The sequence below is a fragment of the Rhinatrema bivittatum genome, chromosome 1, assembly GCF_901001135.1.
Source record: "Rhinatrema bivittatum chromosome 1, aRhiBiv1.1, whole genome shotgun sequence".
Lineage (NCBI taxonomy): Eukaryota > Metazoa > Chordata > Amphibia > Gymnophiona > Rhinatrematidae > Rhinatrema > Rhinatrema bivittatum.
Window position 1 is genome coordinate 11,572,192 of NC_042615.1, and position 16,972 is coordinate 11,589,163.

Genomic DNA, 16,972 nt, shown 5'->3' on the forward strand with positions numbered 1-16,972 from the left:
AGGAGGGCTTGAAGCTGTGGCTGGTATTGGTCCGGTAAGGTGTCAGCGTAGTCCTGCATTTGTTTAAGGATAGCTCTGTTGTACTGAGTCATATAAAGTTGGTATGAAGCTATACGAGATATCAACATAGCCCCATGATACACTTTCCTTCCCACACTATCAAGAAATTGGTTGTCCTTGATAGGGGGAGTGGAAGAGTGTGGCTTTAAACGCTTGGCTTTCTTTTGCGCAGACTCAACTACAACAGAGCGATGATCCAGTTGAGACTTCTGAAATCCTGGTGCTGACTGAACGAGGTAGGTTGAGTCAGCTTTTTTATTGACTGGTGACACAGATGAAGGTGATTCCCAGTTTTTCTTTAAAAGATCCAGAAATACTTGGTGAATGGGGATGGAAGCGATGATCTTGGGGGCATCCAGAAATTGGAGCAGCTCCATCATTTGGTGCCTGTCATCGGTCTCAGATTGCAGCTGAAAAGGCACAACTTCTGACATCTCCTTTACAAAATTTATAAAGGAGAGATCTTCAGGAGGAGATCGTTTTCTACTCTCTGTAGGAGATGGTGGGGATGGTAAATCTGTATCTGAAGATGAATCATCACCCCAGGTATCATAAGGATCATGTAAGGTTTGCTGTCCTGAAGGACCTGGTAGAGGATCCAAAGGCATCGATGGAACCGGTGCTGCAAGCGGAACAGTGAACGGCATCGAGGGCTTCGGGGCCACCGATGGAATCGGTGCCGATCTTGGAATCGATGGAGCCGAAGGATAAATCGGTGGAAAGGTATGTGAAGGCACCGATGGAACGACACCGGACGGAGGAATCCGGAACGGTGTTTCTCCTGTCGATGAATGTCCTTCCGGAGATGATGGTGTAGTCGGTGCTAATGAAATCACCGATGGAAGGGCGCGCATAAGTGCCTCCATACGATTTAGTATCGGTGCCAACGCTTCCACTATAGGCTCGGTGGTCGGTTCCATCCTCGGTGGCAGAGTCGGTGCTGAGGTCGGTGCCTGAGGCGGTGCCGGAATCGGTGCCGGAGGCGGTGCCGGTGGAGGCTGGAATCTTCGCATCGCATTCTCGATGGCCTCCTGGACCAGCCGGTCCAGTTCTGCCCGGAGACCAGGGGTAAGCATACCCGGCTCGACGGGAGAGGGAGGCTGAGGCAGGGCCGGAGGGACCACCGTAACCGGTGGGATCACGGCCCCCGCACCCCGGGAGGGTGAGGGTTTCCTCGGTGCCTGCGAACGAGACGTGGACGGTGCCAGGTCCGACCGAGGCTTTTTCTTCGGTGGCTCGGCCTGTTCAGAGGTCGATGGTTGCGGATCCTCGACGGGCCGAGACTTGTGCCGTCGATGGCGATGCTTATCCTTCCGATCTCCTCGGTCATCCGGGGAGGGGACAGGAGTCGACGGCCGAGAAGTCATCGATGGTGGACGGTCACCGGCGGGTTGGCGATGGTGGTGCAACTTCGACGGTGCCGGTTCCGATGACGTCGATGCTATCGATGGCGTTGGGGTGGGTGCATGGAAGAGGAGCCCCATCTTCTCCATCCTGGCCTTGCGACCCTTAGGTGTCATTAAGGCACATTTGGTGCAAGTCAGGACATCATGCTCACTACCCAAACATAAAACACAAACCCTATGGGGGTCAGTGATGGACATAGTCCGGGTACAATCCGGACATCGACGGAACCCCGTCGCCATGGCTTAAGGCCAAATTTAGGCGCGGGCTCAGTAAGTTCCCACAGGCCTCAAGGGCCAAAATCGACGGCCGCCGATTAAAAAAGGGAAAAAACTTACCGGTTTCCGCGAAAGTGACAAAAATTTGTCGAAGGGAGACCCCTGAGGGGCAAATTTTCTTCGGATAGAAAAATACCGAATTCCTGTCAGGAACGTGGTAAGAGAGCTCCTTTCACCGCGTGGCAACTGCTGCGCGGAAAAAAGAAGACTGAAGGGAGACCCCTGCTGGCTGCAGGGTCAGTGCCTTGCTGGGCATGCCCAGTAGGGGCCAGTCAAAGTTCTGTTTAAACTTTGACAGAAGTTTTCCGTGGTGGGCTCCATCCTCGATGTCACCCATTTGTGAGGACAACCATCCTGCTTGTCCTGTGAGAAAAAATAAAACCAACACTTCCTAACCACTCACCCCCCCCCCCCCCATATCCCCTTTCCACTCCAGCAAATCCTTTCAGGCACAGGGCAAAAACGACGCTAGACTATACCCCACAAATAACTTCTCCCAGTCTCTCCGGAAGGCCCTCTCCTTTGGAGAGAGCATGTCACCCCGTAGTAGACCTGGACATGATTGTTGCGTCCGGTGCTAGACGGCTTCGCCCCGCTTGCCTCACCTTGTTCACAGCTCCTCCTGCTTACCTAGGAAAGATGGCTACCGCCGCGTCTACAAGCCGCCCTCTCCGGCGTCCCCGGAACGGCTACGGTGCAGCCTCCCACCATGCTCCTCCCAGGTACCTACTAGGGTGCGCGCGCGTCACCCATGTCTTTATTCCAACCTTGGTGCGAACCTCTGAGGCGTTCCCCCTTGCTGACGTCACGCCATCCGGGTATATAACCTATTCTAATTTGCTAGCTCGTTGAGTTAGCAAGGACTCGAATCCATTCCTGTCTACGCTACTCTGCCACTTCCGTGCTGCCGCTTGAAGCTTTCTCTCTGCACTTCGGGGTAACTGCTAACTTGGGTACCCGCTCCCTTCGGGCCCTCTGCTTTATTTCAGGTGCCTTACAGGGAACAGGTACTCACTCCTCGAGGGCCTGCTCTCCCTGCCTTGGTGCCTGCACTTTCTTCTACAACCTGGTGGAATCGCAAACACGTAGTGAGTACTCTAACTCTCAGTCTATCTCATCCACCGTACTACCTTGCTAGGAAACCTGCTTCGGAACCTCCCTATACCAACGGGGTGAGAAGGGCTCCCTCTGCCGAGGTCCCTGAGACTGCTATTACCAGACTGCCTCACTACTGCCATCTTTGATGGTACTCTTCAAGCTGTATAATAAAGAACTAAAGGTGTTTGTGCATCCTGCGTTTAGCCCAGTAGTGTGGCTCCTCACGGGGCTCCTTCCTGTAGGCGTGGTCACCTGCCACAGTACCCAAGGATCCACCCAAACACTGTTTAACCATAACAATGATGTCACATGAGGGACAGAACCATCTGTTAGGTCTGGGTCAGGACAGCAGGCAAACTGAGGGGGTTGAATGCCATTGGCCTGGTTTCTGCAAGTCTAGGCATGCCATGAGGATAAACCAGGACTAGTTTAGTCCAGTAATCCACACCATAGAAGCAATGCTGTGTGTGCCTCTCCACTTCCTGATTCACAGGCCGATTCAGTAAAAGTCACGGGCGAGTGCAGGCCACTCTCCTGGGCGCGCAATTCAGGGGGGAAGACAATGCAAATTAGGGCCCGCGGTAAAAAGAGGCGCTATGGACTCTAGCGCGTCCCTAGCGCCTCCTTTTTGACAGGAGCAGCGGCTGTCAGCGGGTTTTGACAGCCAACGCTCAATTTTTCCGGCGTTGGTTCTCAAGCCCGCTGACAGCCATGGGTTAGGAAAACGGACGCCGGCTAAATTGAGTGTCCGTCTTCTGGGCTGCCGGCCAATTTAAAAACATTTTTTTTAAATTTTGATTTTTTTATTTAATTTTGGGGCTTAATATCGCTATGATATTAAGTCAGAGGTTGTACAGAAAAGCAGTGGCTTGGCTGCACATTTTACTTTCTGAATCGCAGGGGAATAACTAATAGGCCCATCAACATATTTGCATGTTGCGGGCGCTATTAGTTTCGGGGGGGTTGGCGGGCTAACAGTGCGCTCCACCGCACTGTACTGTATCAGCCCATCAGTGAGGAAAGTCTCTGTAAATTCCAGATTCCACCCTACAGCTAACTCCACTTGTTTTAGGAAGCATCATCCTATTCATGCATTGCTCAGACCAGGTCAAGTCCATCCTAGCCATGAACTTCTTGGACGTGGTAATGATTTGCTGCTTTAATTCTCTGGATACTGGCTCACTTAAGTTTCAGTGCTTGAAGGGCGAGAATACTGCTTTTCAGGTTTGGTTGCTGTCAGAAAGCAGAGATCTTGCAACAAGGAAGAAAGAGCATTTCTGGTGATAACCTGATGTCCGAGAATACACGTCTACACCACTTCCAAAAAGAGCTCCTCCCTTTCTCTCACGCCCTCCGCCAGAAGAAAGCAATGCATTTAAACAAAAATACAAACCATCACTACCTTTCTGATGTACCTGGCACTTTATTTACTGTAGCAATCACAATGAAGGCACTATTTATATTTTCTCTTACATCAATACATTATATACACCCCAAGAGAAAATAGTCATGTAAACCATCCCAATTTAATTTGTAATGAACATATATCAAAATCCTCACATGGCATAGTTTTTAGTATAGATAGATAGGATTTTATCTATGTCATGTGAGGATTTTGATATATGTTCATTAAAAGTTAAATTGGGATGGTTTACATGACTCTTTTCTCTTGGGGTGTATATAATACTTTATTTACTGTGCCATCTCTAGGGAAGTGCTTGTGCTAATAATTTTATGGAAAAGGATGATTGTTTCAGTAATTATAAAAATTCACATCAGGATGCCTACCGATGTCTTCACCTGGTTCAGATAGCCCTCCAGGAAATTTCCAGGCATTCATGGTCTAGAATGAGAAAAGAAAAACAAAGCAAGGATTATAGGTTTACACCACATATCAAACCAAGCATGCCCACTTGCAGACACACATGTGTCACGCATGCAGAAAGATGCTGTCAGCTGATGTGGAAATCTGCAGTTTCTTAATAGGATTTTGTTAGACATGCTTTTCTGATAAGTGTAATCACCAAGAATGACACTACCTGTTGGTAAGCATAAAGCAGAGAATACTGACTAACTGCTGGCAGGAGTCCCTGATAATGTTTCTTAACCTTTTAGATCCTGCTCATTGAAGAAATTATTTCCTGATGCCCCTTTTTACATATCTTAGTTAACTAGACCCAAAAATGGTATAAATATGGCATAAAGGAGTGGAGGAGTAGCCTAGTAGTTAGAGCAGTGGCCTATGAACCAGGATTCGAGTCCTGGTGCCACTCCTTGTGACCTTGGGTAAGTTACTTCACTCTCCATTGCCTCAGGTACAAACTTAGATTGTAAGCCCACTGGGGATAGGGAAATACCTACAGTACCTGAATGTAATCCACTTTGAAGCACTGAAAAAAGTGCAAAAAGTGGAATATAGCAAATGTTGCTTACCTGATGTAACAGGTGTTCTCACAGGACAGCAGGATGTTAGTCCTCACAAATGGGTGACATCGAGGATGGAGCCCACCACGGAAAACTTCTGTCAAAGTTTAAACAGAACTTTGACTGGCCCCTACTGGGCATGCCCAGCAAGGCACTGACCCTGCAGCCAGCAGGGGTCTCCCTTCAGTCTGATTTTCAAAGCTACAGGCAGTGCCTAGAAAGTAAAAACAAAACGAACCCAACACCGCGGGGAGGCGGGCGGGTTTCGTGAGGACTAACATCCTGCTGTCCTGTGAGAACACCTGTTACATCAGGTAAGCAACATTTGCTTTCTCACAGGACAAGCAGGATGGTTGTCCTCACAAATGGGTGAGTACCGAGCTGAGGATGTCCCGACCTGCACCAAATGTACCCAACGGTGTGCAGCAGGCACAACAACTGAGGAGAAATTTGGGAAAGGGCATCCGCACCCTACCGGGTAGGTGGAAGGGTGTTGGTACATCAGGTTGGAAAAAGGTTACGCAAGACAGACTGGCCGAAGATGGAGTCCTGTCTTCCAGCCTTGTCCAAACAATAATGGGCTGCAAAAGTATGGAGAGAACTCCAGGTTGCAGCTTTGCAGATGTCAGGAAGCGGCACCGATCGAAGGTGTGCCACTGACGTCGCCATGGCACTCACAGAGTGTGCTTTAACACGGTCTTGAAAAGGAATGCCAGCTTGCTGATAGCAAAAAGAAATGCAGTCCGCCAACCAGGAAGAAAGAGCCTGCTTACCCACAGGTTGTCCCAACTTATTAGGATGGAAAGAGACGAATAATTGAGTGCTCTTCCTGTGGGAAACTGTACGGTCTAGGTAAAAAGCTAGAGCCCGTTTACAGTCTAGGGTATGCAGGGTCTGCTCTCCAGAGTTTGAGTGGGGCCTGGGAAAAAAGATAGGTAGTACGATAGATTGATTGATATGAAACTCCGAAACTACCTTAGGTAAAAATTTAGGGTGAGTGCGGAGTACCGCGCGGTCCTGCAGGAGCTTAGTGTAAGGCGGATAGGTAACTAGGGCCTGTAATTCACTAACCCTGCGAGCTGAAGTAACAGCCAAAAGGAATAACACTTTCCAAGTGAGATATTTCAAGTCACAGGAGTGCAGAGGTTCGAAAGGAGGTTTCATTAGACGACCAAGAACCAGGTTAAGGTCCCAGGATGGGGCCGGAGGACGCAAGGGTGGCTTTAGATGGAGTAAGCCCTTAAGAAAGCGTGTTACTAGGGGTTGCACTGAAATAGGATTACCCCCAATACCCCTATGGAAGGCGGCTACCGCACTGACATGCATTCTGATAGAAGAGGTTTTAAGACCTGATTCAGAGAGATGCCATAAATAGTCCAAGAATTTGGAGATTGGACAGGAAAGGGGATCAAGGGACTGAGAAGTGCACCATGATGTGTAACTTTTCCATTTGTATGAGTAAGACTTTCTTGTGGAAGGCTTTCGTGAAGCTATCAGGACCCGAGAAACGGAATCTGAAAGGTTAAATGGTTGAAGGACTAACCTTTCAACATCCATGCCGTCAGGGACAAGGCTTGGAGGTTGGGATGGAGGAGGCATCCGTCGTTTTGAGTGAGCAGATGGGGGTCCTTTCCCAGAGGAATGTGCCTGCGGATGGAGAGATCCTGGAGTATTGGAAACCATACTTGGCGTGGCCAGTAAGGTGCTATCAGGATCATGGTTCCTCCGTCCTGGCGTAGCTTCACGAGAGTCTTTGACACAAGAGGGAGTGGAGGGAATGCATAGAGCAGACCGGTTGTCCACTTGAGGGAAAATGCATCCCTCGGCCGAGAGTGCTGGCTCCGAATGAGAGAGCAGTAATCGTCCACTTTGTGGTTCTGAGGGGACGCAAAGAGGTCTATGCGGGGAGAACCCCACTTGTGAAACAGAGAGGTCGCTACCAGAGGATCGAGTGACCACTCGTGTGGGTGGAAGACACGGCTCAGCTGGTCTGCCAATACATTGTCTACTCCCGGCAGGTAAGTGGCCCTGAGGTACATGGAGTGGGAGAGGGCTTCCGCCCAGATCTGCGCAGCTTCCTGACACAGAAGGAAGGAGCCTGTGCCTCCCTGCTTGTTTATGTACCACATGGCCACTTGGTTGTCCGTCTGGATTAAGATTATCTGATGAAAGAGATGATCTTTGAAAGTGCGGAGCGCATAGCGGATTGCTCGAAGTTCCAGGAAATTGATCTGGTGTTCGGCTTCCTCTTTGGACCACAACCCTTGGGTTTGAAAGTCGTCCACATGGGCTCCCCAACCGATGTGAGAAGCGTCGGTGGTTAGGATTACTTGCGGATCCGGTGGAAGAAAAGGTAAGCCCTGAAGGAGGTTGACCTGAGTCGTCCACCAGGTTAAGGATAGGCGCAGCGCTTGTGTGACTGTGACTATGGAGGACAGAGGCTGAAAAGCTTGAATCCATTGGTGTCGTAGAGTCCATTGTGTTACTCTCATGGCTAGTCGGGTCATGGGAGTGACTTGAACCGAGGATGCCATGTGTCCTAGGAGAATGAGGAACTGGCGAGCCGTGGCAGTGTTCTGAGACTGGAGCTGGCGAGCCAGGGACATTAGGGTGTGGACCCTCTGAAGAGGAAGGTAAGCCTTTGCCTGTAAGGTGTCCAAGTCTGCTCCAATGAAGAATAAGGTTTGAGACGGGACTAAGCAAGATTTCTCGTAATTGACAAGAAACCCTAAGGAAAGGAGTGTTTGAATTGTCAATTTTAGGGAGGATTGAGCTATCTGTTGGGTGGAGGCCCTGATTAGCCAATCGTCCAGGTAGGGGTAGACGTGGACACCTTCCTTCCTTAAGAATGCTGCTACCACTACGAGACATTTGGTAAAGACTCGTGGGGCAGAAGCCAGACCGAAAGGTAGGACACGGTATTGATAATGGTCGTGGCCTACGAGAAACCGCAGATATTTGCGATGGGATTGTGTGATCGCAATGTGGGTATAAGCGTCCTTGAGGTCGAGAGAGCACAGCCAATCCCCTCTTTGTAGCAGAGGGAGCAGCGCGCCTAGGGTTACCATTTTGAACTTCTCTTTTTGAAGGTATTTGTTGAGGGCTCGAAGGTCCAAAATGGGACGTAGTCCCCCTGATTTCTTTGGTATTAGGAAGTATCTGGAATAGAATCCCTTGCCTCGTTGAGAGGGAGGAACGGGTTCTATAGCATTTGATTGCAGAAGAAGAGATACTTCCTGTTGTAATTGAGCCAAATGGGTGGATAGACTCCACGCTTGAAGAGGCGGGGAGTCTGCCGGAAGAGTTATGAAGTTGAGGTGGTAACCCTGTGCGATAATTGTTAGCACCCACTGATCTGAGGTGATCTGCAACCAAGGTTGTAGAAAATGGTACAGTCGACCTCCTACAGGAATGTCTGGAAGAGGGGTTTGGCATGTGTTCCCTACAGGGGAGTCAAAGGCCAGCCGCAAGCCCAGGAGGAGGGGCTACAGTAGGCCTTCGTTTCCTAGGCTGACGCGGCTGAGGCCTAGTAGAGGATCGAGCTGGACGAGGCCTGGCCGATGGAGGGTAGTAACGGCGTGGCCGAAAGAACGACTTCTTAGAGTCCTTCTTAAGTGGTTGTTTGGAGGAAACCTCAGACGGAACAGAAGAAAGTTGTTTCAACGTCTCGTGGTGATCTTTCAATTCAGCTACTATTTGCTGAATTTGTTCTCCAAACAAATTGTCCCCTAAGCAGGGTAAATCCGCTAAACGATCCTGGACCTCTGGGCGAAGGTTGGATGACTTTAACCAAGCCCAACGTCTGGCCGAGATGGCAGTAGCTGAAACCTTTGTGGAGGCATCGAAGATGTCATAAGCTGTTCTGATCTCGTGCTTCCCCGCTTCAAACCCTTTGTTAAGAAGGGCCTGAAGCTGTGGCTGGTATTGGTCAGGTAATGTGTCAGCAAAATCTTGCATCTGTTTAAGGATGGCTCTGTTATATTGCGTCATGTAGAGTTGATATGAGGCTATGCGAGAAATCAGCATAGCTCCATGGTACACTTTCCGTCCCACACTGTCTAGGAATTTATTGTCCTTGACCGGCGGAGTGGAGGAGTGTGGCTTGAGACGCTTGGCTTTTCTTTGTGCGGACTCCACCACAACAGAGCGATGATCCAGTTGAGGCTTTTGAAAGCCTGGTGCTGACTGGACAAGGTATGTGGAGTCAGCCTTCTTGTTAACTGGTGATACAGATGAAGGAGATTCCCAGTTTTTCTTTAAGAGATCGAGAAACACCTGGTGAATGGGGATGGAAGCGATGATTTTTGGAGCGTCCAAAAATTGAAGCAGTTCCATCATTTGGTGTCTGTCATCGGTCTCAGATTGCAGCTGAAAAGGTACAATTTCGGACATCTCCTTTACAAAATTAATAAAGGAGAGATCCTCTGGAGGAGATCTTTTTCTACTCTCTGTAGGAGAAGGCGGTGATGGTAAATCTGTGTCAGAAGATGTATCATCACCCCAGGTATCATAGGGATCACTTGGGGGTTGAAGCCCCGATGGACCTGGTTGAGGATCCGAAGGCATCGAAGGAAACCTTGGAGGAACCGGTGGTACAATCGGTACTGGAAACGGCATCGAGGGTTTCGGTGCTGCCGATGGAGTCGGTGCCGGTCTTGGAACCGATGGAGCCAAAGGATAAATCGGTGGAGATATACGAGAAGGCACCGATGGGACCACCCCGGAAGGGGGAATCAGGAACGGTGTTTCTCCCGCCGATGAAAATCCAGTCGGAGACGATGGCGCTGTCGGTGCTACTGTAATCATCGATGGGAGGGCATGTACAAGTGCCTCCATACGTTGTAGTAGCGGTGCCAGCGCTTCCACCAAAGGTTCGGTGGTCGGTTCCTTCCTCGGTGGCGGAGTCGGTGCCGGGGTCGATGCCGGTGGCGGTGCCGGAATCGGTGCCGGAGACGGTGCCAATGGAGGTTGGAATCTTTGCATCGCTTTCTCGATGGCCTCCTGGACCAGCCGGTCCAGTTCTGCCCGGAGACCAGGGGTAACAATACCCGGCTCGACGGGAGAGGGAGGCTGAGGCAGAGCCGGAGGGACCACCGTAACCGGTGGGATCACGGCTCCCACACCCCGAGAGGGTGAGGGTTTCCTCGATGCCTGCGAACGAGACATGGACGGTGCCAAGTCTGAACGAAGCCTCTTAGTCGATGGCTCGGCTTGTTCAGAGGTCGATGACTGTGGATCCTCGACAGGCCGAGACTTGTGCCGTCGATGGCGATGCTTGTCCTTCCGGTCTCCTCGCCCATCCGGGGAGGGGATAGGAGTCGACGGCCGAGAAGTCATCGATGGTGGACGGTCACCGGAGGGTTGACGATGGTGGTGCAACTTCGACGGTGCCGGTTCCGATGACGTCGATGCTATCGATGGCGTTGGGGTGGGTGCATGGAAGAGGAGCCCCATCTTCTCCATCCTGGCTTTGCGACCCTTAGGTGTCATTAGGGCACATTTGGTGCAAGTCAGGACATCATGCTCACTACCCAAACACAAAACACAAACCCTATGGGGGTCTGTGATTGACATAGTCCGGGTACAATCCGGGCATCGACGGAACCCCGTCGCCATGGCTTAAGGCCAAATTTAGTCGCGGGCTCGGTAATTGCCAACAGGCCTCGAGGGCCAAATTCGACGGTAGTCGAAGAAAAAAGGCAAAAAACTTACCGGTTTCCGCGGAGGTGACAAAAATTTGTCGAAGGGAGACCCCTGAGGGGCAAATTTTCTTCGGAAAGAAAAATACCGAATTCCTGTCAGGAACGTGGTAAGAGAGCTCCTTTCACCGCGTGGCAACTGCTGCGCGGAAAAAAGAAGACTGAAGGGAGACCCCTGCTGGCTGCAGGGTCAGTGCCTTGCTGGGCATGCCCAGTAGGGGCCAGTCAAAGTTCTGTTTAAACTTTGACAGAAGTTTTCCGTGGTGGGCTCCATCCTCGATGTCACCCATTTGTGAGGACAACCATCCTGCTTGTCCTGTGAGAAAAATCTAAATAAATAAAAAAATTTGCAACTAAAATTAAAAGTATATGAAGAAATGTTCCACTTGCAGAACATTGGTACCTAAAAGGTTAAAGTAGTGGAGCAGGCTTTTTTTTAGGAAGGAGCTCCCAAGAGTTTCCTATTAGTTATTGGTTTAGTTTATCTGCCGTTGCCTTGCTGTATTGCCAGTGGGTCTCTGGCACCCAGGACAGAAGATTTGCTAGTTCATGATGACAGAGAGAGGAATCTTCTCCTATCGAGCACTGAGTATGTCCTGCCCAGGGGGTAATGATCTTGCTGGTGAATTGAAAATCTTATTACCACTGGTACCACTAGGAGATTTTCAGAGGATTCTCAAGCATTTCTGGGGGGCCAGCCATACCTTTTCCTTTTGAAGGAAAAAGTTACCCACTGTCAGCAAGAGAGCGCTGAGCTTTTAAAGTGTTTAGTCGCTAGTAGGCCTTTGAGCTGCCTTTGCAAGGCTGCTCAGCTTGGTGTGTAAAATCCATGTTTTACTAACCCAGCTTCTGCTCGGCATGTGTTCTCCCTGCAGCCAGTTAGCTGATACATCTGTCTGATTCCAATCTACGGTAGTTGGGTGTATGACCCAGGAAGTCTGTCACAGAGCAGCCACATGTGGCAACCCAAAGGTCTCCTTCGTCCATGGTGACTTGAATTACGGGACAGACACTCCAAGGTTGCTGCTAGGTCACTAGTTAAAGAAGTAGGAGAATCTTAAAGAAGCTGCTACGTAGTAGTAGTACCTATGTTCATTTAATCATTAGTATATTCTCTTCCTCTTAAAAATGATGAGTAGCGTTATCTGTATTGGGTCTCGAAGGTACTCTGTTCTACACTGCATTTGCTTTAGAGTCTTAACAGCGTTGTCTATTTAACTAACAATTAGGACCATTTGTATTTAGTTGTCACTGAAATAAAGAAATACAGACCCAAATGCTGTAACTTAAAAGTGTCTTGTGTGAACTTTGTTCTCTGGCAAAGCATCAAAAAGCTTGCTAATGGTATTATGGATAGGAAAAGTCAAGTATATTTCATCATCTAAATAATTCAGTTCCAGGGCGGTGTTACTGACTGGCAAGGTTGTGTGTCCTACGTATGTATTGAGCATGCTCCTCATGGATACAATTTGAAAGGAAACCTTTAGCACATCTGGCCCCTTTGCAAAATTTATTTTGGTAAAAGAATATGGTTTCAGACCTGTAACATGTACAGAGATGGAAAGTCCTCTCTCACTCTGCAGTCCTCATTGTGCAAAGCCGGGTGTGTGCTGGTGTCCATTACATGGGAAGGGGCCAAGAGGTCATCCTTCTGCCTTAGAAAAGCCTTAGCCGGCTGAAGTCTATGGGGTTCAGCGGGTGGCAGCTATAAATGAAGAGAGCAGCCACAAACACAAAAGCCCATAGAGTAAATAAAGTGGATGAAAGGATTAACCTATGCTGAAGGCTTGTCCAGGCTGGGGTTATGCTTGTGATGAATCAAAAGACTGAGAGGATTAGATAAAGAGCCTTGGAAAGATGCCAAGTGCCTAGTCACATATTTACCTAGAATTAGATTCTTGGTGTCTGCAGTTTGCTGTGGAAGCAAAAACTCATAATGTAGAGATTACTTACCTGATAATCTCCTTTTCCTTAGTGTATGCAGATGGACTCAGAACAAGTGGGTATAGTGTGCTCGTGCTAGCAGTTGGAGACGGATCTGACATCAGCACGGGTACATATACCCCCACAGGAAGTGAAGCAACTCAGTAATCTTCCTTGCAAAAGCTGTTATGGATATATGTGTACTGACCGATCAAGTAATTAATGAAACAGGATTCCCCTGACCGATTGAAAGTAGCTGGAGACCGCCAGCGTTCCCAACCGGAAGGCGTCGACACCTGGCAGAGTGGACGCTCTCGTGTAAGAAATGACATGCCTTACCTTGAAGTGGTGAAACCCATGTATACTGGCAGCCAGGCGGGATGGTGAGTCCATCTGCATACACTAAGGAAAAGGAGATTATCAGATAAGTAATCTCTACATTTCCTAGCGTGTAGCAGATGGACTCAGAACAAGTGGGATGTACAAAAGCTACTCCCGGACTGGGTGGGAGGCTGCCTGAGGACCGCGTAGGACTGCCCTCGCTGGTTCCTCTTGGACCTGTCTTCCGGCAGTCGAGGTACTGGAGAGGCGCCCCATGTGCTGGCCAGTTTATCTAGGTCGCTGCCGAACAGAAGAGAACCCTTGAAGGGCATCCTGGTGAGGCGTGTCTTAGAAGGAGCATCGGCTGACCAGTTCCGTATCCAGAGCTGCCTCCTGGCTGCTACTGAGGATGAGACCCCCTTGGCTGTCGTACGGACCAGGTCGGAGGCGGCATCCGTGAGGAACGAGAGAGCTGACTCCATGTCCGCTGTCGGGGCATTGTTCCTGACCTGTGACAAACAGGAACGTGTCACCACTGTGCAGCAGGTTGCGATCCGCAGAGACAGAGCTGCCACCTCAAAGGTTTGTTTCAGGATGGCGTCCAGGCATCGGTCATGAGCCTCCTTGAGGGCCGCCCCCCCTCCACTGGAATGGTAGTGTGCTTGACCACAGCGCTAACTATGGCGTCCACCTTGGGGCATGCCAGCATATCCTTGATTGCCGGGTCCAGGGGGTACATGCCAGACAGGGCCCGACCCCCTTTGAATGAGGCCTCCGGCGCATTCCACTCCAAATCGATCAGCTGTTGCACCGCTTGCAGGAAGGGGAAATGGCGGGCTGTCGGACGAAGACCCTCCAGCAGGGGGTTCTGCGTGGATGCCTCCATGGTACTGGGGCCTGGAATAGCCAACTCCGTCAGGCACTGAGAAACCAGGTCGGAGAGATCTTCCTTGGGAAAGAACCGCCTCATAGTTCGATATGGCTCTATCCCCGAGGGAAGTTCCCCCTCCTCGGGGGGTCCGGACTCGTCCTCCGAGACATCAGGATTCGCATGAGCCGGACTGCCCGGAGGCGGGTGCCCGCGGTAAGGGTGAGAGGGTCCGGGGGCAGGGTCAGCCGGGACAGCAGGGCTTGGACGGGAAGCCGACTGCATCTGTACAAAGGCGTGGATCCCCTTAAATAAGTCCACCCAGGAAATGGAAGTGGTCTCTAGCCGTCGGGGTACCAGGTCCCCCGGGATTCCTGGCTGTTCGAGACGGCCCGCTAGATCCAGGGTGGCCCCTAGGGAACTGTTGGTAAACCTCGGTTGAGACTGGTCCTGGCCCGAGGCTCCCACGGCCTCCTCACATTGGGCACAAAGGGAGTCTTGCTCCTCGCTCTGTGTGGCTCTAAGCTGGCACGCTGAGCACAGGCCAAGAGCTTTCACGCCGGAATCAGGAGGTGCCGCCTCTGGAGACCCCGGGGCGTTTAAGTGTTCCATCGCGTCTTGCGAATGCAGGGTGCTGGCGCTTATGCGATACGCTGTCAATAATATGCGCTCAATAATATGCGTTCAGCAATATGCGCTCAATAATATACAATATGCGCTCAATAATATGCGTTCAGAAATATGCGCTCAATAATATACATGTGCTCAATAATATGCGCTCAATAATATACAATATGCGCTCAATAATATACAATATGCGCTCAATAATATGCGTTCAGAAATATGCGCTCAATAATATACATGTGCTCAATAATATGCGCTCAATAATATACAATATGCGCTCAATAATATGCGTTCAGAAATATGCGCTCAATAATATACATGTGCTCAATAATATGCGCTCAATAATATACGTTCAGCAATATGCGCTCAATAATATACAATATGCGCTCAATAACATGCGCCCAATAAGAGGCGCTCAATAATATACGCTTAACAATAGCGCAATAATGTACGCCTAGCAATCTATATGCTGCGTTGTGCGCCTATCAACAGTCGCCTATCCGTGTGCGCCTATCCGTGGGCGCTCAATACCTGAACAAGGCAGGTAAAATGGCGACCTCCACGGCGTGCCGCATGCAGACCACACCGCCGATCCTCGTACCTCGGAGACCAAAAAGTAAGAGATGTACGCCTTACCTGATCTTCGGCGCTTCCCGGCTGTAACCCGGGCGGTCTCCGGCTGCGGTAGGAGAGGGGAAATACCTTCACCGCCGCGCTCGAGGAAGTGCACCCGCTTCCTCTAAGCTGCCGAACTCGTCTCGCTCGGGGCTAAGTCCTCGCCAGGACCGAGGCGCCTCTCAGCCACGCCCGAGCCCTTCTCGCTCGGGGGCTAGATCCCTGCCGCGGTTCGGCCACCGGACCGAGGCGTAGACCTCCGAGGGATCGCAGAAATCACCTCGGGAAACTCAACTGGGGGAGGGACCCGAGGGTATCACCGCAGGAGTGCGGGGCTCGTCTTCTGGTATCTTCTTAGAAATTTATAAAGTAAAAAGTAGTATTGGAAAACACGCTCAGCGAGCGTGCAGGCGCTCCAAACTGCTTTGGAGACGGAAATTACTGAGTTGCTTCACTTCCTGTGGGGGTATGTGTACCCGTGCTGACGTCAGATCCGTCTCCAACTGCTAGCACGAGCACACTATACCCACTTGTTCTGAGTCCATCTGCTACACGCTAGGAAATAAAAACTTTTTCAGGTACATTTGAAGCAAAAAGCTCGAGGAAGTCATATGGATCATTAAATGATCAAGTTGTAAAAGGAGCACTTAGGGATGACAAAGCCATAGCAGAGAGACTAAATTAATTATTTGCTTCTGTCTTCACTGAGGAAGATATAAGAGATAGCAAATGTTGCTTACCTGATGTAACAGGTGTTCTCACAGGACAGCAGGATGTTAGTCCTCACAAATGGGTGACATCGAGGATGGAGCCCTGTACGGAAAACTTTTCTGTCAAAGTTTCAACAAGCTTTGACTGACACTGGCACACTGGGTGCACTGAGCATGCCCAGCCTGCAATTATCCCTGTGAGCCACAGGTGTCTCCCTCAGTCTCGTCTTATAGCTAAAAAGCGCAAGCGAAACTAAAATAAAAGTATACAGACCCAACTCCGCGGGGTGGCGGGCGGGTTTCGTGAGGACTAACATCCTGCTGTCCTGTGAGAACACCTGTTACATCAGGTAAGCAACATTTGCTTTCTCACAGGACAAGCAGGATGGTAGTCCTCACAAATGGGTGAGTACCGAGCTGAGGATGCCCGGGAATGCACCAGATACACCGCAGATGCGCAAAGGCGTAACGACTGAGGTGGAAATGGGAACGGAGGGCATCCGCAACACCATAATGGGTTCGTGGAAGGATGTTGGGTAGTGAATTGAAAAAAGTAAGAGTAGGCGGACTGGCCAAACATGGAGCATGCCGGCTAGTCAAATGTAAGCAATAATAGGCTGCGAAGGTATGGAGAGGACTCCAGGCTGCAACCTGATAAAAAAGTACAAGCAGCAGTAACCAAAGGGAAGCTGTTAAGGCTAAGACGGACACAACAGTATGTGGATACCCACAGTGTTGTAGTGAAATGTCTGCTTGTTGGTAGGAAAGGAAATATAGACCACTTAATCAGAAGGATTAGGTCTGTGTGGCCACTGGAAGTAGCAGCTTGACCCTTGCATGAAGGAAAGAGTCAAGTGGAATTCACATGGAATGCAATGCAATGTAGATAGAATGTAAGCGCAGCATTACTGTCCAGGAATGTGGAAAACCCAGTCTCTCCCTAGGGCG

At 50.1% G+C, this 16,972-nt stretch overlaps 1 protein-coding gene across 1 annotated transcript in view; it reads right to left on the reverse strand.

The window, feature by feature from the left end:
- Window positions 1–16,972, reverse strand: part of LOC115083485 (nucleoside diphosphate-linked moiety X motif 6-like) — a 125,111-nt gene that overhangs the window by 7,889 nt on the left and 100,250 nt on the right. Inside the window, exon 4 of the mRNA XM_029587380.1 lies at window positions 4,629–4,683. Coding sequence (XP_029443240.1) covers window positions 4,629–4,683 — 55 coding nt within the window. The remainder of the gene's footprint in view (window positions 1–4,628; window positions 4,684–16,972) is intronic.